General features: G+C 31.7%; 4 protein-coding genes and 1 long non-coding RNA gene across 6 annotated transcripts; 3 read left to right on the plus strand and 2 right to left on the minus strand.

Moving 5' to 3' along the window:
* Positions 1-655: 655 nt before the first annotated feature.
* Positions 656-10,358, plus strand: LOC100816028 (LRR receptor-like serine/threonine-protein kinase FEI 1-like). 2 transcript variants are annotated; one of them, XM_014779099.3, is made up of 14 exons: positions 656-1,035; positions 1,597-1,798; positions 2,205-2,340; positions 2,939-3,010; positions 3,109-3,180; positions 3,611-3,682; positions 4,074-4,145; positions 4,251-4,322; positions 5,700-5,794; positions 6,161-6,328; positions 6,438-6,770; positions 7,800-8,045; positions 8,961-9,094; positions 9,666-10,358. In XM_014779099.3, exons 2-14 carry the CDS (start codon positions 1,702-1,704, stop codon positions 9,882-9,884), a joined length of 1,788 nt encoding a protein of 595 aa, XP_014634585.1. In that variant the 5' UTR covers positions 656-1,035; positions 1,597-1,701; the 3' UTR covers positions 9,885-10,358. The 2 variants fall into 2 exon arrangements, with proteins under 2 accessions (XP_014634585.1, NP_001241081.1); NM_001254152.1 differs by lacking the exons at positions 656-1,035; positions 2,939-3,010; positions 3,611-3,682 and having other exon boundaries at positions 1,702-1,798; positions 9,666-9,884.
* A 3,199-nt stretch (positions 10,359-13,557) lies between these two features.
* Positions 13,558-18,141, plus strand: LOC100816554 (SH3 domain-containing protein 1). Its single transcript, XM_006573424.4, has 11 exons — positions 13,558-13,769; positions 13,922-13,990; positions 14,310-14,423; positions 14,542-14,611; positions 14,700-14,848; positions 15,435-15,536; positions 15,615-15,815; positions 16,021-16,083; positions 16,228-16,371; positions 16,878-16,952; positions 17,622-18,141. Exons 2-11 carry the CDS (start codon positions 13,931-13,933, stop codon positions 17,730-17,732), a joined length of 1,089 nt encoding a protein of 362 aa, XP_006573487.1. The 5' UTR covers positions 13,558-13,769; positions 13,922-13,930; the 3' UTR covers positions 17,733-18,141.
* A 1,251-nt stretch (positions 18,142-19,392) lies between these two features.
* Positions 19,393-20,804, minus strand: LOC102666803 (uncharacterized). Its single transcript, XM_006573425.4, has one exon. The coding sequence runs from the start codon at positions 20,518-20,520 to the stop codon at positions 19,750-19,752; it is 771 nt and encodes a 256-aa protein (XP_006573488.1). The 5' UTR covers positions 20,521-20,804; the 3' UTR covers positions 19,393-19,749.
* A 957-nt stretch (positions 20,805-21,761) lies between these two features.
* LOC102666935 (uncharacterized) lies at positions 21,762-22,506 on the plus strand. Its single transcript, XM_026128482.2, has one exon. It carries the CDS (start codon positions 22,039-22,041, stop codon positions 22,384-22,386), a length of 348 nt encoding a protein of 115 aa, XP_025984267.1. The 5' UTR covers positions 21,762-22,038; the 3' UTR covers positions 22,387-22,506.
* Positions 22,507-22,512: 6 nt separating this feature from the next.
* Positions 22,513-25,108, minus strand: LOC121174953 (uncharacterized). Its single transcript, XR_005891747.1, has 4 exons — positions 25,029-25,108; positions 24,621-24,752; positions 24,288-24,497; positions 22,513-22,901 (listed from the first exon to the last, which is right to left on the minus strand). It is a non-coding gene; the product is annotated as an uncharacterized lncRNA (long non-coding RNA).
* Positions 25,109-25,471: the final 363 nt, after the last annotated feature.

Consider the following 25,471-nt stretch of genomic DNA (forward strand, 5'->3'; position numbering starts at 1 on the left):
TAATGATCACGTGTCACGTTCTGATTGGACGGTCAACATAAAATATTAGAACTAACTCTTGAGCACACCTTTTCATGTCTAATCAGAACGTGACACGTGTCAATCAACCCTTCTTTGTGAAAATCAATATTCAAATCTAAACTTGAGGACCACATTTACAGGATTTGACAGAATTGAAAACTAAATTCGTGAATAAATTTTAAAAAAAACTAAAATTAAAATTAGTAAAGGCTAAGGAGTTAAAAATACAATTTTACCTTAAAAATAAAAAACAACAAAACCAAAAGTTGAGGAAACAACGTTAAATTCTACATAAATACTTCATCTTGATTCTAGTTTATTTATTTACATGTACATAGTTATATAGATAAATATATGTAGATTTGATTTTTTTTAAATGTGTGATAAACTAATTTGTTTAAATCTTAAATAACTAAATTGATCCTACTATACCGGGAAAATATATATTTTATATTTAGTAGTATTAATATTACATTAATAGTATCAATTGTTACATTAATACTACTTCTTATCCAGTTTAGATTATCTAGTTGTAAAACACGTAATTAAATACATTAATACTACCTTTGAAAAAAAAAATTGTGAGCGAAAAAGTAGGGATAAGTGTTGTTGTAATGTAATGCAATGGTATTACAGGCGTCATTTTGGTGTGCTGTGTGAGCTGTGACGGGTTGCGAATGCGTCGGTCGCACGTACGGCGTGTCGATGTTCTCACGTGCGGAACAGCCTTGCTTTGCTCCCATTGGTTCCCCCTTTAATTCCCCAACATAGCAAACATTAGCATTAGCATTAGCATCCATTTATTCACACTCACTCACACGCACACTCTCCACTCGCTCTTTGGAATCACAGAAAGATATCTCAGACACACACAACGCAGTGAGAAAGAAAGATAGGGAGAGAGAGAGAGAGGGTTTTTATTTTAACGTTTTTTGTTGCTATTCCTTTACAGCTCAACCTGCATTTCTCTCTCACACACTCGCATCTCAGATCGAATTCGAGGTCACTGACTGAGTGCGTAGTTTGCAATTTTCTCTCTCTTTCTCAGCTTCCTCGATTTTCGCCAGCGCTGTTCCTGCAATTGAGGCGCCGGATTATTTTACTTCGATTTGATGTTTGCGCATTCAATGCTTTTGATTTCAAATATGCTCAATTCAATTCTTCTTTAGTCTACTCTAGCTGTTTGCCTAGTTAGCTTCGGTGCTACTTTTTATTCTCTTGCTATCTAGATAGAATCGTGCTTGTGTTGCTGAGCTGAAATTTTTCGAACTCGAGTTGAAGCATTTGCTTCTATTGTTGTATATTAATTATTATTGATTTTGTTCGTATGCATCGTTTTTTTAAAATTTAAATATAGAAAACTAATTTTGTGTTTTTATTTACTCGCCTCGGTGAGGTTTATGTTACATGTGTACCGGTTTTTATGAGTGTTATGTGAATAACTGCCGAAATAGAATTTATTTTTTGTCTGCTGTAATTAATTTCCGTTATTGAGTTTGTAATAAATGATATAATGATGATTCTTGTCTGTTGTTGTAATCTCAGCATAGTTTTTTTTTTTTTTTTTTGTTGCAGTTCTGCGCTGTTGATGTTTCATATCAACTAGATAGCTACATGGTGGAGAGAGACATTTTTCTCATATGACTTCTATTAACCATATTATTATTGAGCAGTGCTGCTATGGGCATTTGTCTTTTGAAATGGCAATGGCCGTGGCTTCTTTATGTTCTGCTGATACATGTTGTAATCAATAAAAGCGAAGCAATCACCCCCGATGGTATGATCATATATATATATATATATATATATATATATATATATATTTCTTACACTTATATTTAACTTATTACTTTAGAGGCTATGGTTGATTAGGATATAATCTTGCTTCTAATATGATCAGATTTCGCATTTATGTTACGTATATCAGAATTTGGACATAATCATACGTATACTTGTGATATTCCCCGGTCTGACTGAAACTATTGCTATTTTTCATTATGCTTCCATAATAATTTCTTTGAACTAAATTTTACTTAATCTACTGTAGAACTTCACCATCTTCTTATGCATTCGTTCTTTCATGGGACTTGATTGAAATTAACATTTAACTAGTTTCTTTAGGTAGATTCCTTTTAATGTGCACAATCATTTTGATAGCATATTATATTCTCTCACATTTGTAGGTGAGGTGCTGCTCAGCTTTAGGACATCAGTTGTTAGTTCTGATGGTATCCTATTACAGTGGAGGCCAGAGGATCCTGACCCATGTAAATGGAAAGGAGTGAAATGTGATCTGAAAACCAAAAGAGTAACACATCTGTGAGTTTTTATAATGATCATAAGTCATTTCTTGTCTCACACTTACTATAAGTCATTTTTCTAGAGATGAAAGTGTTTGATTGACTGGTGTAATTTGTCACATCTATTATTAAAGGGCAAATAGATTGTATGATGTTGGTTGTGTTTATAAATATGGCAAACCTGGCTTATACTTCTTAATTCAATTTTTTTTACCTCATCTAGAACATATATAATCTGATTTAGACTATAGATTTTGTGAATAAATTTATTGTCTTAGTCTTACATCTAGTGCTGATTGTAAATTTCTCATAAACCATTAGGCCATTTTCAGTTTCTTATTGCTTTAGTCTATATGATGTTGTTATAGCTCAATGCCAGACTTAAATTCTTCCACCCTAGTGTGTTCATCTCCCCTTTCTTTTATGGGTTTTGTATTGGAGTAGGGCTTTCATTACAGCAGGAAAGGATCACTGTTTTTAGGTGTAAATTTCCTTGAAAGATTGCATCTGTATAATACTTTGGTTGTGGAACTTATTAATTTTAATGACAGGAGACTTGCTGACAGTTTTGTCTGGAATTTTTTTATCTAACATTGCTTTCATTGGTGATGTTGTAGGAGTCTATCTCACCATAAGTTAAGTGGGTCTATATCACCTGACCTTGGGAAGCTAGAGAATCTGAGGGTTCTGTATGTATTTTTAAAATTTTGATTGCATATATCTTTTATTTTAAGTTATTTGATACTTTTATGTAATTGCTTATTTCATGATAATGTATCTGTTGTAGTGCTCTTCATAACAACAACTTCTATGGGTCAATTCCACCAGAGTTGGGAAATTGCACTGAATTGGAGGGAATGTATGTATTAACTTTGGTTCATTTGCCTAGTTCTGTTCCATTTTTTTGTTTTTTTATTTACCTCAGAAAATTATCTTCTTTCATCTTAGTTGTTGATGATATTAAGATAACTCAAATTTGCATCATCTCACTTTTGTTAAGTGTTTAATTTAATGTACATACTTATTCTGATTGCTTGTTACATATATGTGTATGTGTGTGTGTGTGCAATCTATATTGCATTTTCTACAAGAATTCTTATATTCTTCATATTAACTTATAGTATGACATTTTTGCAGTTTGTGTCTCACATAACTTCCTTTTCAGAAACAAATTTCTCTAATATGTTATATAACTACTAGATCTTGTTCTTTATTTTGAGGTTTAAGTTCGATAAATCCAATTGTTCTATGTTGCTACTTGGTAATAACTGCTAATTTTGGTTCTACAGATTTTTACAGGGTAATTACCTTAGTGGAGCGATTCCAAGTGAAATAGGAAACCTTTCACAGCTTCAAAATTTGTGAGTTTGTCTTTTAGTTTATGCTTCTCTTTGTTGTTTGTAATTTGTATATAATTATTTGGGTGTGGATGTGGATTAAACACTATGAGTATTGTAGTGCACATTCATTCTGTTTTCATTTGAAGAATAAATAGCCTAAGAGTGGGCACTGAAAGAAAAAAGGGAAAGAAAAAGTAATATTTGAGATGATTATCTGGCATTTATGAGTGAGTGGTGGGTTTATTCATGCATGCAATGTGTAAGCTAATTTGGAGATGGGAGTAGTGTGCAGTAGTTTAGTTGTTTGGTGAACTTTCTAGTTCTTCCTTTTTTAATGAAATTCAAATTTGATAGTTTTGGCATTACAGTCTTGCAAAGATCATATTCATCAACATATCTCCCCATTTTACAGGGATATATCAAGCAATTCCCTCAGTGGGAATATTCCTGCATCACTTGGGAAGTTGTATAATCTCAAAAATTTGTATGTAGGCTTTTCTTTTCTGCCACAATACTTCATTTTTTAGTATTTTGTTATTTTATTTTAAACAAGAATGAATCTTTTACTATTGTGGTCTTGTCTCTGAAGCAATGTATCAACCAATTTTCTGGTCGGACCTATACCTTCTGATGGTGTCCTTGCCAACTTTACTGGAAGCTCGTAAGTATGACCTTTTCTGTTTATAGATGTTCTGTAAGTTAAGTGCCGATGCTTTCCTTTTATTAAAGTTGAATTTTAATTAATATATTTATATTAATCTATTTCCACCCCACAATATTAAATATTTGAGTATTCAAAATCTTATGACTTTTGGTATTTGTATTATTTAAATTCAAATTTCCTTTTATCTTTTTTTTTTCTTCCTGGTTAGCTTGCTAGTTACTCATTTAAATTGTGAAAAAATGCTCATTGTATGAACTGTGAACTTCTTCCTTGTATTTTAATATTTTCTTCTGAAGAATGTAGAGTTTGATGTTCCAGAAAAGATTAGCATAATTAAGATTAACTTGGAGAGTGAATAAATAAATAGTAATATAAATTAATTTGACTAAATTGAGTAGAAATTGTTTAGGTGAGCATAGTTTAGGATATTACAAATTTGAATTGTTATTGGGGAGTGTGAATAGGTAATTGAGAATGTCAATAGCATCATGTGAGTCCTGATCGACAATATTTGGTATATGTTTTAAGTAAGAGACAATACACATGAAAGGAATTTCATACCTAGTAATTATTTTGGATCTACTATTTAGATTACTGAATAATTTACTTGAAAGAAAAAGAAAATTAAGATGAAGGAATCATGTGGTTGAGATTAGATCATGAACAGTTAATAGTCTAATTTCAGGTCAAATCTAGTGTGCACTTTTATTTGTATTCTTATATGTACTAGTGTGCTGTGTATTAAAAGCATGTTCCTGCTCCCTTATCGGATGACTTATTCATTGTATAATTTGTATGCCATTGCCTTTAAATATTTGAACATGAATGCTTTATTTTTTGCTCACTTGCTACTGAAATGCATATTAAATTTCTGTATTTAGGCTTTGCTTGCTTGTAAATATTTAAAACTAAAGGCATGTGTACTCTTTGTATACATTGTGCTTTTCTTTTCCTTTGGCCTCTCTCAAACAAAAGCTCAAGGTTTGACTTAAATCTATTAAATAATGTATTTATGAGGTATCAAGCTATTTGCATATTCTACACTGCACTATGGTATTAACCCGTATTTTGACATTGTAATCATTAACTGTTACTTATTACCCATGCGCACAGATGTCTGTAGGCATAAATTAAGTATTATATATGACTATGCATTAACTTTTTCTAGCTTTATGATTATTTTATTATGTTATGCTGGTTGTTATTTTTATAGATATATTAGGTCTTGATATTACCATTGTCAATAATTATGTTTTAAATGTTTATATCTTTATCTTTTGTGATTAATGATATTACACTATCCTAATGTAATAGTCAATCTCTACGGAACTAAATCTATTTTTCAATTATTGAGACAAATGTGCCTTGTTGCAGCTTTGTTGGGAATCGTGGTTTGTGTGGAGTGAAAATAAATTCAACATGTAGAGATGATGGTTTGCCGGATACCAATGGTCAATCTACTAACTCAGGTAAAAATGTGCACTTTTGAATCTCATGTTTAACCCTTCATTTGATCTCATGACAACTTTCTTTGTTTTAATGATGCATGGTTTTTTTAATATATATATTTTTTTAAGTAGAAACACAAGTAATGGAACTATTGCTTTTGTAATTTTTACCCAAGTTTCTTTTTCCTTTCTTGAATATTTCTTAATAATGCATGCGGACAATTTCATAGTATGTCTCACTTTTGATATGTTGGCACAAGCCTTAAATGGACTTAACTACTCAATTTTGTGTTCACGACAATGGTTTTGGCTGTGTTGTATATAGTATTGTCAATTTAATCACATTGTCATAAATACCATTTTGATTTTTATTGTTTTTCTTTATAGACCAAAATCAAATAGGAAAGAAGAAATATTCTGGCCGGCTGCTCATCAGTGCATCAGCAACTGTGGGAGCTCTACTTTTGGTGGCACTTATGTGCTTCTGGGGTTGTTTTCTTTATAAAAAGTTTGGCAAAAACGACAGAATAAGTCTGGCAATGGATGTTGGTGCAGGTTTTCTCCTTATCTCTCTGCAGCTTTCATATAGACCTATTTGAGTAATCTTTTTTCTACTTTACATTGAAAAATCCTTAAAACTTGGAATGCCCAAAATGTCTTGTAGGTGCATCAATTGTGATGTTTCATGGAGACTTACCATATTCTTCAAAAGACATCATCAAGAAACTAGAGACTTTGAATGAGGAACACATAATAGGGATAGGGGGGTTTGGAACTGTTTACAAGCTAGCAATGGATGATGGGAATGTGTTTGCTTTGAAAAGGATTGTAAAGTTGAATGAGGGGTTTGATCGTTTTTTTGAGAGGGAGCTTGAAATTCTTGGTAGCATCAAACACCGTTATCTAGTGAACTTACGAGGATATTGCAATTCACCCACGTCAAAGTTGTTAATATATGATTACCTACCAGGTGGTAGTCTTGACGAAGCACTTCATGGTAAGATCCCTATTTGAATACTTTCTATATTTTGATCATCATATCTATGCGTGAAACAGCTGTATTTTTGGGTATAAGTGTGGGCATTTTAGAGGGGGGGGGGGGGGGGGGGGGCATGTGGTAATTAAAGAGTAGATGCTTCATGTGGTAATTATCATTTGGTGCTCCTTATAAACCAGCCAAACTCTTTGAGAACCCTTAGTTTACTCTCAAAATAGGTCACAACATAAATATCTAGGGTAATTTGTTATGAACATTCATTATTAAACAAGTATAGCAATCTTTTCTTCATCATAGCAGCTCATGTGAATTTTTGATATGAAATGCCTACTCAACTGAGAATTATTTTCGATAGAACATTTTGCTGCATAATGATTAGGTTATTATAACTTATATTTGCTTGGGATATCATGGTATTATGCTTCAGATATTTGGTTGTTAAATAACACCTTTTTATCAATGCTGCACTAGTTGATACAAATTCAATTAACATGGAAGGTAGTATAGCAACTAACAAGCATTGTGGCTCTGCCTAGATGACAGTCCTAAGAGCTCAATATCATATTGTATGATAGATGAAGCAGACATCAATAATCTGAAAATATTATTTCTGAATGGTATGCTCTGAACAATAGTATTTGCACCTTATAGGTAAATGCACTTTATAACTAGTTTCCTGGAAAGGGGTTAAAATTACAAGGAGCAAGATTTGTCCTAAAAAAGAAGTTTCATTATTTTAATTTATTTTTTATTGTTACTTCTTAAATCCTGTTCTATCTGGCTTTCTTTGGTTGCCAATACGATGCATTATTCTTTTTAGTTTGTTCAATTGGGTATATTTCTAAAGCTTTGTTCATTGGCAGAAATTTCATACAGATTCTAATATGTTTAAAGTGGATGTTACATAGCAACCTCATTTGTAATCTTATCAGAAGATGTATTTTCCTTTTAAAATTTACATCTTCAATGTATCGTGTCTTTGCTTAAATCAATTTGGGGGGATAATGATGTTTGTGATGCATTGAACAGAAAGAGCTGAGCAACTAGACTGGGATTCACGCTTGAATATAATCATGGGAGCTGCAAAAGGGCTTGCCTACTTGCACCATGATTGTTCCCCCAGGATCATACACCGAGACATAAAATCTAGCAACATTTTACTTGACGGAAACTTGGATGCTCGGGTCTCTGATTTTGGACTTGCCAAACTTCTGGAGGATGAAGAATCTCACATCACCACTATTGTTGCTGGAACGTTTGGTTATCTAGCTCCAGGTAGGCAATGTAGAATGAATATGATATTTGCCAGATAGATAGTTGACCGGGGCATGATTTGTGGTATTTAGCATTTAAACTATTAATGAAGTTCTTCGTTGTTGAAGGACTTGGCCTTGATTAACCTTGAACTAGAAAAAGCGTTCAGTTCCTCATGAGAGCACAAGAACAACTTAGAAGAGAGAGGAGAAGAACCCAGCCATTGCAAGAGAGGCAAAAGTCTCCCTTAAGGGTCTTTAAACCCTTTTTATAAGTAGGGTTTCTAAACCAGTCCTAAGATATAATAAAAACAAAAAGATCATAAAGGAGGCCCAAAATACTAAAATATATGAGTTCCTAAGTGATGTCCAAAAAATAATAAAAACATAAAAACTAAAATATCTTAATTAATCCTTACATTCCACAAGTGTCGTGCACTCCTCCAGGAGATGTGATCTATAGCTTCTTGTTTCCATACTCCATTCAATCCCAATTACTTTCATCTTATCCAAAGGTTGAAAGGCCATCCTACATAGAAAATAAACAAAAGAGCAGTAACATGAACTAAGAAGATAAAACTATGCAAAATTACTAAGGATATATGCCCAAATGCACTAAGAATTTGTAGAAAAGAAATCAGAAATTATAATTAAATTGAGATGCATTAGGGAGGGTGAGCGAACCAATGTAGCCAAACTAACCAATGAAACATGAGGAAAATGACTGAATATGATTACAACCTTTACTTTATTGTTTTTTGTTTACGCAAAGTAAAGTAGCTGCTAATGATCAATAGACGTGTTGAGCTTTTCACAATTTTGCAACATTAAAAATGTGGGTTATGTTTGGGGTGTGCTAAAATTTGGCTATCTTTAAACTTAGTTTTGCATTTTAACTCCATGGTTGTCTGAGCAAGCTTCTGTTACTTCATGACAGAGTATATGCAAAGTGGCAGAGCAACTGAGAAGTCTGATGTGTATAGCTTTGGTGTGTTGACACTTGAAGTGCTGAGTGGAAAGCGGCCAACAGACGCAGCATTCATTGAAAAGGGTCTCAATATTGTTGGTTGGGTATGTCATTCACACAAATATTGGATTTTAGTATAAGTTATGATCTCGTTCTAGTTTTTTGTTTTTTAAATAACTAAATATTTTATATTTTAATATAAACACACATTGAGTATCTTTTGTTAACTGAGACTATACGACCTTATGTTTTACAACGGGCTTCCTTATGGCTGTCACTAATCAGCAGAGTGGGTTGAGTGAGTGTTACATGGTAAAATAATTGTAATTTATTATCATCTTCTTGGGTTTGGTTCTTTTAAAAATCATCCCACACTTCGAGGGTAAAGTTTGGCGTAAAATCAATAATTGTGATTTTAACAATTTCATAATTTGTTTAACATATGCATATATTTTACCTCTATAAATGGATAATTTTCTAATCAATGGTGATCACTCTGCACTAACCCTCTAAAGTGCACCATGCACTTAGAGGAGCCAAATTCCATCTTGTTTTAGTACATACATAAGCTGTGTAGTTGTTATGTGATTACTAAGCAAGCCAATCATGTCTTAGTTGCTATTCTAATGGGTAATGGATCACCATTCTAATGCCACATATTTGTCATTGTTGCAGTTGAATTTTCTAATTACAGAAAATAGGCCGAGGGAAATTGTTGACCCTCTATGTGAAGGGGTGCAAATGGAGAGCCTTGATGCCTTGCTCTCTGTGGCTATTCAGTGCGTTTCCTCAAGTCCAGAGGATCGACCCACCATGCACCGAGTGGTGCAATTGCTTGAATCCGAGGTCGTAACTCCATGCCCTAGTGACTTCTATGACTCCAACTCCGATTAGAAAGCTTGCAAAGGCAAACTAAAAGTATGTTGTTGTGTTTGCACCCATGTCACTGCAAATTCCTTGCAAGTCAGAAGCGATTATAGAGGGTCAGAATCTGCAGTGTTAATTTTCATCTCAGTTGCATTCATTCTTAACTGGAATTATAATGAAAGAGGTTCTTCACTACACTACATGGTAGTAGTTGTTGTGGTTCTCCGTCACATGTCATCATTGGACATGTTCATACATTTCTTCGTCTTTGTGAATGGAGTTGTATGTGTTACTCGATCAATCGCTGGTTCCAGTCTTCCTCGTGTTTTTTTTTCCCTCTATTTTTTCTCTCTTTCTCTTTGCTAGCATTGTAATCTTTGTTACATTTCTTCACTCCAATTTAAGTGTATATGAATGTGTACAAGTTCAGATGGCCCACTCTTGCGAGTGATTCTTGTTATTTATTTTTGTAATATATGTCCCATAAAAGAATTCATCTAATGAGTGTGGTTCTCATTTCTCAGGTTGTCTTTCAGTTTTACTTTTTAGATCCATTTGTGTTTGTGTTTTGCAATGTCTTCTCGTTTACACTTACTGCATTGAGTTAACACAAATAATCTTATAAAAAATTCTGATAAGATAAAGATAAAGTTAAACTTGTCCCAAACATAACATCCTTTATATTTTAATTTATAACACAAGTCCCTCTTTTTTTTTAATTTTAAATTCTTATAGACTATACTTCTAATTTTATAAATATATTTAAAATGAATGTGTTTTATTACAATAAATAATTGAAGTCGCTAAATACTTGAACAAAAAAAAACTTAAAATAACTTAATAACATTAGAAATAATATATAATTGTATCTTTGAAATGGCGAGAATTGGTATAAATTATCGTAATGAAAACTTAATAAAAAAAGTCAATCACATATATAACTATTAACTAATAAGATGATTCAAAGTTGATTTAATAAAGTTAATTTACTATTTTTTAGAATCAATTGATAAAGCGAATAAGTATAAATTTCTTGAAATATGAATCTTAACATAAAATTTAAACTATTATGAAATGACAATATTAATTTATTTCCATAAACGTCGTTTAATTTTTTAGATTTTCAATTGGATCTTTTATCCTAATCCAGGTATCAAGATTTTATTTATTTATTTTAAGTTAATCCTAATAAATTAGTTTTATTTCAAAGATACAAAAACTATAATTTATTTTAGTATTTATTCTCATATATTACTTTGTTTTTTTTTATCATTTAACTATTAAATAATGTCAAAATTTTATTCTAGTGAAGGAGATTTAGTTCTGATATATTTAATAAAAATATAAAAAAATAAAGTGAGGGAATGTAATGTGCCATTATATGTGTTTTTTTTTGCATATAAAAGTAATAGTTTTTTTTGCTGTATATAAAATAAAAGTTAATAGTTTGATTAAGTGTAATATATTTATAATATAAGAGAATTTTTATGTAAAATTTTAAAATAAAAACATTTTAAAATAAAAGTATAAAATAAAAGGAAAATTTTTTGAGAAAAAAATAGAAGGAAAATTAGGATAATCTAATATGTAATTTATAATAATATTCTTGATTACACCACTGTAGACAGAAATTGTGATTCTAGGTCAGGTGCCATCGCGGGACAAGTTCACACGTTCCCTAGTCTTTGTTAATGGACAAGTTCATACGCAATATTTTTTTTCTAAACTATCCTATCATTTGTAATGTTTGTCACATTTAGTTGGTCCAATTTTTAAGTGTATAAGCTTAGGGGCCCCACTTTTGCAAGTGATTCTTGTTATTTAGAGTATTTTTGTACATGTTTTCATGAAAAATAATTAATTCAGCTAATTGCGGTCTTTCCTTCTTATCAAGTATTAAAAATGATGACTAGTTTGATGGATTAGTAAACATATCCCACATATTTAATTCTTTATTGTGCTTTCCTTTTTTCAATCGAAAAATCCTTCTAACTAAACAAAATCTGTAATCTGACTCATGTCCAGCCGGTCAGAGTGAGACTTGATCATTCACTAAGTATTGTGGTTTTTCTGTTCTTCAATTATGTACCATTATTTTATGCTGATTTTGAAGCTTTGTGAGGACTAAAAACGTACAAAAATTAGTGCCAGCTGCAAACAAATATTAGCCAACAGCTACATTGAAAAACTGCTATTGGTTGCTTGGTATTAGCATGAAATGCTATTGGCATATTTCAATGAAAGACAAGAAAAAAGGTGTAACTGTGTAAGAGCTTGTTAGCTTATGAAAAATAAAAAATAAGTTATTAAAATAAATTCGTGTATCAAATAAATTTATTTTAGTTAAAGTAATTTATAAGTGAATTAAAGAAGTTTATAAACTTTTTAAAAGCCTTTTAAAACACACTATAATGAATACAACAATAATTAATAGTAACAACAATTATGAAGGTGAAAACAATGTAAATGACAATCATCAGTGGTGGCATGTTTAGCAATTTCGATCGTTTCCTTGGTCTTTCTTCTTTAACACAAATAAATAAATAAAATAATAATAATAATTATTATTATTTTCATTGTCATAAGTCTACTACTATCAAGAAGATATAAAATTCACTTAATAGTTATAAATAAAATGTTTATTGGAGAAGAAAGGAAAAAAATATTGGTTCCTCATTTGTCACCAAAATGAGCTTGAATTAAGGAATAAAAAGTCACTTCAATTACTGAAATTTAAGATTTGATATCAAAAATTAAAAATTAAAAATTAAAAATCCTAAAAATTTAAACTAAAATCATGAAGTTGAAAATTCATTTTAATTTTAAAAATTTTCAAAAACTTAAAACCCATAATCATATCAAAAATAAAAAATGGTTAACATTTATAAATAAAAAATGTTCCTTATAAATATTATTTGTATATGACATTGGAAAGATAAATATCGTTGCATTTAAAATCAGTACTCTTTATTATTCTATAAAATGTCTCAAAATATATTCTACACAAAACAGAAATTCTATACATCAAGATATTTGTATAAAATAAAGATTTAGTTTTCTAACTTACTTTGGTTAAAATGAAAAAAAATCAAATTCTTTAAATTAATCTTGAATTCTTTTATACTCAGGTTAACACACTAAAACACACTAAGATTAAAATAACTTTCTGTAAAATGATTTTACATCATTACTTAATCTTAATTAAAATTTAATATTTATGATAAATTTATTAACTTAAATGAACAATCTTAAAAATTATATTAATAATAATTTATAATTAAATAACAATGTATTATCATTAAACTCTAACTTTAATGCTTAATTATATTTTAAAAATAGTTAATATTGTTTTTATTACTAATGTTAATAATTTTAATTCTTATTTTTTTGAAATATGCTAAAGGCTAAGAAATAAAAAAAATTATGTAATAGATTTTTATTTTTTATTTTTAATGTATTTTTTCCAAGAAAAAAAATAGTTTTACTCCATTTAACCCATGCCATGAAAAAGTCATTTATATAATTCGTAGAATGCTTAATATTTATAGTTCGTTCAATTAGAGAAAGTTGTTTTTTTTTTTACAAAAATCACATCTTATTTTTATTTTATGCTTCATTTCTACAATTAAAAATAAAAAAGAAATATTTTCAGTTCTTATTATAATTACACTTTATGTCCCTAAGTCAAGCGCGTGTCTCTGTGCGGTGCTGTTAAAGTCCAAAAAAGACGCTTTTTTCCCCCAAGATTCTCTCTCTCCTCTTTCTCTTACAACATGATTCAGTTTTCACTTTCATTCTCATAACTCATTCAATTATTATCATAATTTATGTGTTCTGTTTCTGTTCTCTTCTAAGTTACTATTTGGAAACCTCTCTCTCTCTAGAAAGACCCAGCAAGCCAGGTTGGTAAAGGTAATAATCAATCAATCAATCCTCTTCTTTCCATCCCTGCCTTGCTTTTCTGCCTCAACAAATTGAAAACCAAACGCAAAGACTATGTTTTTCTTATCATTTTCTATTTGAACTGCAAAAAAAGTAACTGTTTTTATTGTAAACAATAAAAGGGGTGAAGAATGGATGCTATAAGGAAGCAAGCAAGCAAATTGAGGGAGCAAGTTGCCAGGCAACAGCAGGTCTTCATTCATATTCTTCTTCTTAGATGAAAAATGGGAAACTTTTTGTGGGGTGTTTCTCAATTCAGTGCTGCTACTATTTATTTACTTACTATTTAGGTTATAACTGCTTCTGTAGCATGTGATCATATATCAATTTACCTTGAATTTTTTTTTAAAAGTGGGGTTTTAAAGAAAAGGGTCAGTTTTTTACTTTTGGTTTGATTTGAACTGATGGGGTGGGATCCTTATGTAAAAAGTGTTGATTCTGTGTGTTTCTAGTGGTTTTGTTTGTTTGACTTTGGTCTTCTATCATAATGGTGCTTTTTTTTTTTTGCAGGCTATACTTAGACAGTTGGGCCAAATTAGCAATGAACCGCTCATGACTGATGAATCTGAAATTGAATGTCTCCAGCAACTTCAAAAGTTATACACTTCTACAAAGACAGCCAAGGTTCTTATATATATATATATATATATATATATATTTTCAAACCATGTATCTTATTTAATTGGTTCAGGAAGCTTTGCTTGGTTATGTTTATAACCAATGTGTTGCTCAATGCTCACAGCATTTTCAGCGGCATATTGTTCGTGCTATTGAAGGATTCATTTCTGTTAGCTCCAAGCAGATGGAGATAGGTGAATTTGGCTTTTGGCTTTTTGCACCTTTGCTGCTTTGGTTTATGCCTTGAGATTGATAATTGATATTTTGTTTTCTATAATTCAGTGAGGAGGATGGCAAGGGACTGCTGTAAGTATGGGACTGAGAATCTAGGTAGTAGTTACCCCCTTGCAAGGGCTTCTCTTCAATTTGGTAACACATACGATACAATGGAAAATGAGAGGGAAACTTTGCTCGGGATCTTGGGTGATCAGGTAATCTTTTGGTGAATTTCTTTTGTACTCTCAAGCATAGTTCGTAAGAGTTCATTTTGTGAAATTATAGTGTAGCATATGATATATTTAATGTGAAAATTAATGTTTTTTTAGTGTAACATTATACCTACCTTATTTATTGGTGGTAGCCTTGCTGCAATGATTTTTGACCAACACCAACACATGCACATGGTTTCTGGAATTCAACTTGACCAAAAGCAAATCAATAGAAACATTCACGTGCTTCTCCATATTTATATTAGGACATTACTTCTTTTTTGCTTGATAGGGAATAAGAAGCCCTAGTTCTTCCAAACTATTCACTGAGACAAGGAAACTGTTTACTTGCTAGTGCTACTTAAGGGAAACCTGGTTTTTTGGAATTATTACTAAATGACCATTTATTATGTAAGACAACTTTTTTGTCTTTCCCTTCAGTTGTATGTTAGTTATATACCAATATTTTTAGTCTTCCATTCTATCCAAGTAAAATAAAACACATGGTATTGGTGATTTCCAAGTTCCAATCATGTCCCCCCCCAAATCCCCAATTTTTATGCTAATTCTGCTTCAGGTTTTTGTATAGATCTCTGAGCCACTGCGGGCACAGATAACAGGAGCTCCTTTGGAGGATGCACGCCACCTCACTCACCGCTATGACAAACTTCATCAAGAGGTAGAAGCCCAGGTAATAATTTTCTTCCACAATGGCATGCATATGGTGGTATGCTTTGCATGGTATTTATCATAGCTATCTTCTCATCAGGCTGCTGAAGTTTTGAGGCGCCGATCAAAGTTGAGGAATTCTTCTGTTTCTGCAGAGAGTGCTGTGAGGCTTCAAAATGCAGAAACAAGGTTGAAAGAACTTAAATCTGCCTTGGCAGCACTTGGTAGAGAAGCAACTGCTGCTATGTTGTCTGTCGAAGAACAACAGCAACAGATGACTCTCCAGAGTCTTCGTACAATGGTATTGCTAGATTCCTTGTGGAAGTAATCTCTTGCCAATATGATTACTGATTTGACTTTTATGATAGTAACTAATGTTTGCTTGACTGTGTACGGTGGTTGCAATTTTTCTTTTTCTAGTTATATTTTGTATTCCTGAGCCTAGAGAAAATCCTGCTCTCCTAAACCTTTTCTTTCTTTTTTCATTTGTTCCCCCTTTTTGGCAGGTGGATGCTGAGAGATCCTATCATCAGCATGTCCTTGTTATTCTAGAGAAACTATATACTGAGGTTAGTCACCCTCACCATAGAGCCTGATTCTTTTTTTTCAAATTGGAAGAATAATTACTAGCTTCTGGCATAATATTTTGACCATTTTTCTGGTGCTGATTAAATTAATAATCTGTACCTTAAATTTGATGTTATTGGAATTAGATAATTGAAGAGAGACAACCAAAAGAGGCTACATCATTTCCACTGCCAAAAGATGGATATAATCAACCTGCAGATGAGAATGCTAATTCAAATGGCATCGATTATAAACACAACAGTCAAACAGGCACATACTTTTTTGCAAAGGTAAGTCATGTGTGAACAGATGAATAAATCTTTCTCTTCAGCTTCGTCATTACATACAGCTATATTCTTGCAGTTTACTGTTGCTCAAGATGAAGCCTATACAGATATTTAACTTTGCTTTTGTTGCAACCGATATCTCATCTTGATCTTCTTATTACTATTTCTTGTATCAGCATATTTGAATTTATGGACTATATTATATTTATGAAATTATTTTAAGCTATAAAATATATGGCTTCTCACTCTAGATACCTCTTTTCATTATCAAATTTTCATATACTTTATGACGAAGGAACTACAGAAAACAAGATGTGTAAAATAATGAATGTTGTGAGATCATTACATTCAAGTTCATACACATAAAACATTGACAAATCTCTGCAAAAAAAGAAAATCAAGTCTTTCCATATGATATAATCCAAAATTTGTTAGAACTCGGTGCAATGCAATTTCCATTTACATTATTCTCCTAAATTGATTCATGTTCATCATCATTTGTCTTGTAGGTCATACATCCATTTGATGCTCAAGCTGAGGGGGAGTTAAGCCTATCAGTTGATGATTTTGTTGTAGTTCGTCAGGTATTTCCTTGACGACTGTTCTGCTATTTATGATCCATCATCACCTGTACTTCAGATAAACCTGATTCTTTAAAAGCTTAATTTTTTCTTGTGTAAATAACTAAAAGATGGACTTTTTGGTGTCCTTAATTATGGGTTATTGGTTGGGGTCATAGTTCATAAATCACTCGTCTTCTTGTTATGCAGAAGCAGAGGGGAAAAATAGACATGTAATTCAAATTTAATAAAATTTCACTTGTATAAATTTTTTATCCCAAGACATAATGACCAAAAATGAAATAGTCTTATGGAGTTAATTCTTTTTATTTGATTTTCATACTTTCATCTGCTCTAATACCCATTGTCTGTTACTTAAACATATGAAACAGATAATTTAAATATTGAAATCTTTTACCACAGGTGTATGGTTAATGTGCATTTTCCTATTGACTATAGATATGATTAATATGGTCCTTATAAAGCTTGGATAGTCGTCACCTTACAAATCCGTTTTGTGAGGTTGAGTTAGTCTTCAAGCTCAAATTCCAAGACCTACAAGTGCCACTATTGAATAACTATTTACAAAAATGTTGTGATATTTTTTTCAGACATTAAGTTATAATCTTTATTGCCAGTATCAGACTGATTTGAGCTGTATTTGTATTATCCTTTTGGTTGTTACATTTCCAGGTTGGCCCCAATGGATGGTCTGAAGGAGAATGCAAAGGCAATGCTGGATGGTTTCCCTCTGCTTATGTACAGAGACAGGACATGATACCAGCCAGCAAGATAACAGAATAACTTCACACGATACCAACATTGGTCTTTTGATTAGGTGAGGCAAAAATTGTATATTATAATCACGGAATAGGTGCAGCATTTGAAAAGCCATAGCATGTGCTTGCCATTATTTTTGGGTGGTTCTATCATCTGTGCAGTATGTTGTATATGTGAGAGCATAATTGCAATAGGAAATAGCAGTTTGAATATTTAGATTGATATATTATTGGCATCTGCTTAAGCCCTTAGGTCATTTTCTAAGGAACTTAGTTTTCGAGATGAAAAGCTTAGTAAGGTGGGTAAGTGTTAATTTTATGCTGTCCATATTCTATAGCATTGTTTGTAATTCTAAATGAAAGATATGGCGAGAAACATTGTATTTAAGAAATCTTCCTATGCATCAATATGGAAAAAGTAATTTGTATCTTTACTTTTCTCGTCTAGCAGAATTAAATTATGGCCTACGTTTACTGGATCTTAGGGATTTAAATGGTGTTAATAGATTATCTGAAAACTATAACAAAACTCGGATCATAGATTAACATAAATTGGATTCCACCCTTCAAACGCCAACCTTAACAACTTTCTTTTTTCTCTCTTCTTTTTTTTGCTCCATAACAACAATTCTTGTTAAACATTGAATGCAAAAGAAAAGGGAGAAGGCATATATAGTCGAAGGAAACTAACAGATATCATCGCATGCAACTATTGCGTGGTACAATCTGTTGGCATAAATGAACGACAAAAGGTACTGGCTTAAGGTACAAAGCTTTGTTGAATTGTATTAAATTTTAAAGGTATTCCTTAGATGCGAGCATAAGATCTAAAATAATGCGATGAATTGATATATTGGACTAATTGATTCAGAAAAGTTAATCACATTATCGGATTCTTTTTTAATACTTTACAATTGTCCAAGTCAGTTTCTGAAGCTGTGGCTGCAATACCTGCTCATTTATGTACCAATTGAAACAGGGAAAATTATAAACTTTCTTGTTTGTTTAAGATCAGAGTCAGCTAATAAACAGCTTCTTTTATTCCTGCTGAAACTTTATACCAAGTTCTCCCCGCTCTGTTTTTCACATGCATGTAATGTATTTATCTGCAAGGGTGTGTCAAATAAAAGAGAAAAAGAAAGTAAGTATGAACTTTCCAGCTTGTTTAAGATCATATATGACAGTTTTATTTTATATTTGCTTATTCCCAGCCAAACAGGTCCATTTGAACAGAAAGAAAAGCCTGATACATTCATTAATGGTTTCCCTTTTCAATATGTGAACTTTTAAGATAAATTCCCAAGTTAAATGATTACGCTTGTTTAGATGATTTCCTCATTAACAAGCACCTCCTAAATATAACAAGAAAAACATTTACTTGAAATCGCATGTACAAATGAGATTGAATAAAGAAAACAAAGTGAAGAGTGTTTATGAAAGGACCATTAAAGATGACAATTATTATATGTAAGGACAGTATTAGAATCGATTTACATAATTGAAAACTTATTTTTTCCACAGAAATAAATTGAAAATAAGAACAAGAATATATTTTAACAACCCAAAAAACATAATTATGCTTGCCATTAATTATATCACCTTGACTGGCTGAAATAGGATTGTTTCTTATGGAAAATATTTGTGGTTTAGATGAAAAAAAATAAAAGTCCAAAACAAACACCAAATTCGTTCGAACTAGGATTGTTAATCTGTAACAAATTACAAGCGTACAATATATTGTAAAGCTACATATACAATAAAGTAATTCCCATTTAAGGAGATCATGAAACCAAAACAAAATTGCCATATCTCCATTCTTCATTGTGTAAACGCAGTGCAGCCAATCCCCAAACTATGTAAACATATCTGTATCGATCTAAACACAAACAAATGAAATTGATAGTCTCCCATTATCCCCAAATGAAACAAGAAAACAATATACTACTTTGCAACAGCTTAACTCCTAATTTTCTTCTTCTATGATTATACGAAGCCTAAAATGATATAGAAAACCCAAAATTCAGTGTTCTGTATTCTAGTCATCAATCACTGAGCTCATCCTCAAGGTTGAACCTTGCAGATGCTTGCTTGGCCCACTGGACGATCTTCTCAGCCTCGCGGCTAACCTTCTCTTCTTCCTTCATCGCCTTCTTGAGCATTTTTTGTTGTTCCTTCCTCGAGAAGCTTCCCAATTCCGACAACAAGTCATCACCCCAATTCTGCTTGCTTTTCTTCTTCTTCTTCTCCTTCTCCTCCTCCTTCTTCTTCTTCGGAAAGAACCACAAACAACCCCTCCTCCGAGGAGGCGAAGGAGAATTCGAAGACCTCACAGAAGAGTCCTGTTTGGAACCTTCTTCCTTTTGCTTCGGTTTGAACAAGGAAGACATGGAACTTTCATCAGAGCAAGGGGAAGAAGCAGAAGCAGAAGCAGACGGGGGTGAAGAAGCAGAAACAGAAAGAGACCCGTCTTTAGTTTTTTCTCTGAAACTCTTTTTCTCGTGCGACGAGGTGTACCCAGAATCTGGGTTCTGTTTGGGTGGTGAAAAATTGGGACTTTGGGGGTTTGCTGAAGAGAGATTGGAAGAAAAGGTGCGAGCTTTGGCGATGGTGTTGGGTTTGGGTTTGGTGGGAGGGAAGGATTTGAGGTTGCGGAAACGGGTTTCAAGGTGGGAGGGGAGAAGGGAGTCGTCAGTGAAGGCGGAGCAGTTGATGGCGGAGACTTGGTCCAGAACGACTGCGTCTTGGGCCTGCGAGATTATTTCTTCGACGGCGGAGTCGTTGTCGGTGTCGGAGAGGTCGTAGAATCCCACCATTGTTGTTGTTGGGAGTGGAGTGTGTGGTTTTGTTTGATTAAGGTGAGTGAGTGTTGTTGTGAATTGTGATCATTGGAAGTGTGTGTGAAAAGGAAATGGAAGAGGGGCAGTAGCTAGAGCGTGAGCTGCTTCAGTTCGACAACGGCTAACTGGGCGTGTCCACCCCCGCATTCTTAGGGACCCACTACCCCACTTTCTACCTGGGGATACCGACAACCATGGAGATATTTTTTTAAATTACATTAATCACTCATAATTTTATATATTTCATTAATAATTCTTAATTTTTTTATTTTTTATGTCCATCGTATGATAAATCTTATTATATTTATATATATATTTTTTTCTCACTAAGGTGCTGGATAACATATTGATTCTCCATCAAATATTTTTCAACCGAAAAATATGAGATTTTGAAAAAGGCTCACTATCTCAATTTTTTTTTCTTTTGAAGACAAGATATTCTAACATGCAAAAGTCATGAGACTAATTCTTAAATAAGAAAACAAATTATTAATGAGAGACAACTTTTCTTTTTTAAATATTATTTTATTCACATAATAAAAAAATCAAACTCTTGTCATATATTTAAAAGACTCAAGACTCATAAATATTATTTTATCCACATAATAAAAAATATGTTTACTTTCTAACTCATTCCTAAATAAGGCCCCTAAAGAATTTCCAATGGCCAATATAATCCTTTTTTTTTCATTCTTTTGAGCAAATCATTCTAGCATATTTTGAGACTTTTTACTTTTCAAACAATACTCTTTTTTTCTTTCTATACTAATTATCTTATTTTTTTGAAAAATATTACACTTGATATTCTTTATATCTTACACAAATCTTTTTAATTATTTGAAAAGTATCACATTTTATATTTTTATAAGAAAATATGTTGTAAAATTTTAAAAAAATAATATCATGTGTAATTTAAGAAAATAAAAAATATCATAAAGTATTAATGTTATTTACTCATTTTTTAAGGTGAATTATCAATTGTAGTTTTCATTTTGTTAAAAAAAAAAATCGAATTAGATCGTTTGTTTCAAATTCTGAATCGATTCATTAAGAGACACAAATTGTTATAATTTATATAAATAATTGTTAAGAATAATATACTTAGGTTTGATCAAATAAATATGCATGTCATAATTAGGCCCTTTCCTATTCAGAAAAAAAAGTAGTTCCTTTCCATCTCCAATGCCTAGCTTTAGCTAGGAAAAAAAAGTCAAGAAGCCCCACATTTGACTTAAAACCCTTCACCAGCTCAAACAATGGTCACAATTTCAATAGAATTGCATAAACTGGGTGCCAACACGTTATATATATAGCATGCTGACAAGGAACAAGACCCCACTTACTAGAATAATCTCCTACCTTTCTTTCCTTCCGATTCTAATTCAAATAACGTACACCTCATCCCAACAACTCCACATTATCACATTCTTCATTTTCCCACTAATTAGCTCAGAGGGTGTCAAATTCCCTTAGCGAAGTTTATCCAATTTTTTCATGCCCCAAAATTGTATGATGGAGCCAGAGTACACAGGAGAATCAGCATGTTGCTTTTGCTTCCCGTCCACCAAGAAGAGTGTTGCAAGGAATGGTAAAAGAAGCAGTGGAGTGTTGTTGAGTTCAGAACACGTTGAGTGGGGTAAGAATGATGAAATACTCTCAGACACGAGCACCTTTTCGGTGAAAGAACAAGAAAGGAGGCTGAAGAAAGCGTTGGAAGAGGAAGAGAGGGCAAGCAAGGAAGCTGAGAGGATTGTCAAATGGGTGAAGCAGGAATCAGCTAGAATTGATGTTTCTGCAATCAAATCAATTCTCAGTGACGAGAAAGAAGCAAATGTTAAGTGATACTTGACTACTTGTGAGTTTGTAATTGATCTCTGTTGTCTTTCTCTTAAACTTTATTTTGGTAAGTTGTAATTACAAGAAATTCGAATGTGTATAGAAAATTAACCGGAGGCATGCTAACCATTGTCCTTAAAGAGTTATTAGAATGCTTAAAATGTAATTTTTAAATAAGTTTCATATGATTTCCGGTAAAAAAATTCTCCCTTGTAACACTGATTAAGAAGAACTTAAACATTATTGTCTCTTTGGAAATAACCAAGTATTTTAATTGACCGTGAAATATTGTTGATACTAGTACGTAGACTGAGTTAAAATCTTTGATAAGTAGTTGTCTACATTTTTGATTTTGGGTGGTGTATTCCTTTGGCTTCAAGTTAAGCATCAGATTGCGTCGTAAAAGGAAATAACGAAGAAGAAACATCCGTTGACCTTGTCCACGAAGGAGGTGTGTTGGACTTGTCTATCAGCTCCATTGTTCCCAGAGAAATGTCCCACTCACATATATGAAGATATGCCTACATGTCATGATTGGAAATTACATTTGATTATAGGTTATGGTGATTATGAAGTAAAAATTGAAGTACCAAGTAAAATTGGCTTCTAGCCCCTTATATTAATTAGTGGTAGAAAGTAAACAAAGGTTGAAAGAGATGTATAGGATTCGGATGAGCTGTCCTTCTCTCTATTAAGCGTTTGAATTTAGTTTGGTTAAATACATAATTCAATTAAATTTGAACAGTTTGTTTTTATTCGTTTTTTCAAGAAAAAATATGAAATCCAACTTAAACTAATTTGTTTGATCAATAAGTTAAAACATTTAATTTTATTTGTTTTCTTTAAAGTACAAAAACGTTTAATTCTATCTGTTCTCTTTAAAGCACAATATTTTTTATAAATTAAATGAATCAAATGCAATTATTTTTTGTTAGATTTTTTATTAAAAAGAAAATTTTGTAATGTTTTCAGACTCTATTCCACTCCACTCCAATGACTCATATCTATCTATTTATCCATGGGGATAAGAAATTAAGCATATCATATTCAATATAAGGAGTTTCAATAAACATAGTGAAAATGTTTTTCAAACACTTTTTTCTATCAAAACCAATAAGACATTACAAAGCATACTCTTTGTAAATAGATTCCAAATATTTTTAGAAGTTCATCTAAAGTGATTTCAATAAATAAAGTCATTGTTGCTTTGATTTTGAAGGTTAAGAATGTATTAATACTTATTCAATTCATGATGATAAGTTCATGTAATCAATAATCAATAATATTTTTTTTTAAATTTAAAAATATATATTATATATTACATATATTAATAATAATTTAATACAAATTAACAAATTAACGAGCCAAGTTAACCGGTCAATAGGTTCATATATCAAAACCTGTGATCCAACCTAAAACTCAATAGATTTAATTGTTGGTTCGATTCGGGTCTAACTCAAACACAAAATTTATCCAACTCAACTTGTTTGAGTTGATTTGGATTAATTTGGATTATATATATATATATATATATATATATATATATATATATATATATATATAAGATTTAAATATATTTTTGATAATTGTAAGTGTTTTTTATTTTATTTTTGATACATGTAAGTTTATGTTTTTAATTGGAGTTTTTGTAAGTTTGTATTTTTTAAATTTTAGTCCTTATAAACTTGAACTTATAAAGATTATAAATAAAAATATAAAAATTTTAAAAGATCAAAATTAAAAAATTACACGTTTACAAGAATTAAAAATAAACAAAACATTGCACCGGAATCAAAATTAAAAAAAAAACTTAAACTTATCAGAATTAAAACTAAACTTTAAAAAAAAATTAACTTACAAAAAAAACATAATTAAGCCTATATATAAACCACACATTAAGAACCTACCGCCTTTTCATCTTCATCGTTGTCGCTTTCGAAAGGTGAAGGAGGTGAACACCAAAGCATCGAACTTCCAGACCTGTTAAGATTGCGTGACTATACAATTCCTTTTTACGGGTAAAAAATCCTTTGCCACGTGAATTGAAACACAAGTTTCAAGGCCTCAAAATGTTTAATCACTCCGTAGTATTGATTCATGAAGAGGGATGCGTGCTACTACAAATATATCACATAAGAATAAGAATCACAACATAGCGATAGTCGATATAGGAACCACAAATGACAATTAACATGGCTAAATGAAGTAACTTAAATGGCTATTTGGTTTCAACAACTAACCTTTTCCAAATTTGGATTGGATGGATAAAGAGCACCAGTATTCACATCAAATTTCCTTCCGCTCGCCCCTGATTTCGTTAACTTGCTATAATTTTTGAATTCTTCATATGCGATAGTTAAGTAATGCACAATCTGAAAAACAATACAATATCATTAGAAATGATACTAGAATTTCATAATTTTACAGTATTGCAGTAAAAAGATGTGTGTGAATTGCTGCATGAACCAGTGTGATAGGAACAAGATTCAATAGAAGCTCAAAACAATATTATTGATTGGAAAAACTAGAGCTGTTACAGAAGATAACCCCTGTAATCCCAGAGCAAAGTTACTCAGAGAAGAGATCATTCTCTCTCTGCCCAATCCATAAGGTTTCTAATAGAAAAGATACTGAATGAATGATCATACTCAAGATTTTAAATATTGATCATGATCATGTTACGGTTTCATCAGGCTTGTTGATGGTTAGAAATTCCTCAAAGGTCGGTTCACATTCAAGTAAATATGAAAATTTAAATATATAAAAAATTAAAGAACACATTCTAAGACATGCATAGGAAGTTGTGGAGTAAAGGACTTGGAATTGGTTCCTTTGACCTTAAGACTTATACACTTCACTTAGAAAATTAAATATCAGAATTATAAGGAACTTTGTGAATGTAATTTATTTATTGACATCAACCACTCATTCTTAAGGAAGCCACACTCCTCTCTTTGCCCAACCCATAAGGTTTCTAACAGAAAAGACACTGAATGAATAATCATACTCAAGATTTTAAATATTGGTCATGATTGCCTTAGGGTTTCATCACGCTGGTAGATATGGCGGACAAATGCGACTACAGTCCCAA

This window comes from Glycine max, chromosome 1, assembly GCF_000004515.6.
Source record: "Glycine max cultivar Williams 82 chromosome 1, Glycine_max_v4.0, whole genome shotgun sequence".
Taxonomy (NCBI): Eukaryota; Viridiplantae; Streptophyta; class Magnoliopsida; order Fabales; family Fabaceae; genus Glycine; species Glycine max.

Excerpts from the sequence above, each read along its gene's own strand:
- LOC100816028 (XM_014779099.3), top strand. The coding sequence starts at position 1,702 with ATGGGCATTTGTCTTTTGAAATGGCAATGGCCGTGGCTTCTTTATGTT. Across the intron at positions 3,181-3,610 it reads TGCACTGAATTGGAGGGAAT|ATTTTTACAGGGTAATTACC; the intron begins GTATGTATTAAC and ends TTGGTTCTACAG. Across the intron at positions 9,095-9,665 it reads GTCTCAATATTGTTGGTTGG|TTGAATTTTCTAATTACAGA; the intron begins GTATGTCATTCA and ends TCATTGTTGCAG.
- LOC100816554 (XM_006573424.4), top strand. The coding sequence starts at position 13,931 with ATGGATGCTATAAGGAAGCAAGCAAGCAAATTGAGGGAGCAAGTTGCC. Across the intron at positions 14,849-15,434 it reads TCGGGATCTTGGGTGATCAG|ATCTCTGAGCCACTGCGGGC; the intron begins GTAATCTTTTGG and ends GTTTTTGTATAG. Across the intron at positions 15,537-15,614 it reads ATCAAGAGGTAGAAGCCCAG|GCTGCTGAAGTTTTGAGGCG; the intron begins GTAATAATTTTC and ends TCTTCTCATCAG.
- LOC102666803 (XM_006573425.4), bottom strand. The coding sequence starts at position 20,520 with ATGGTGGGATTCTACGACCTCTCCGACACCGACAACGACTCCGCCGTC.
- LOC102666935 (XM_026128482.2), top strand. The coding sequence starts at position 22,039 with ATGCCCCAAAATTGTATGATGGAGCCAGAGTACACAGGAGAATCAGCA.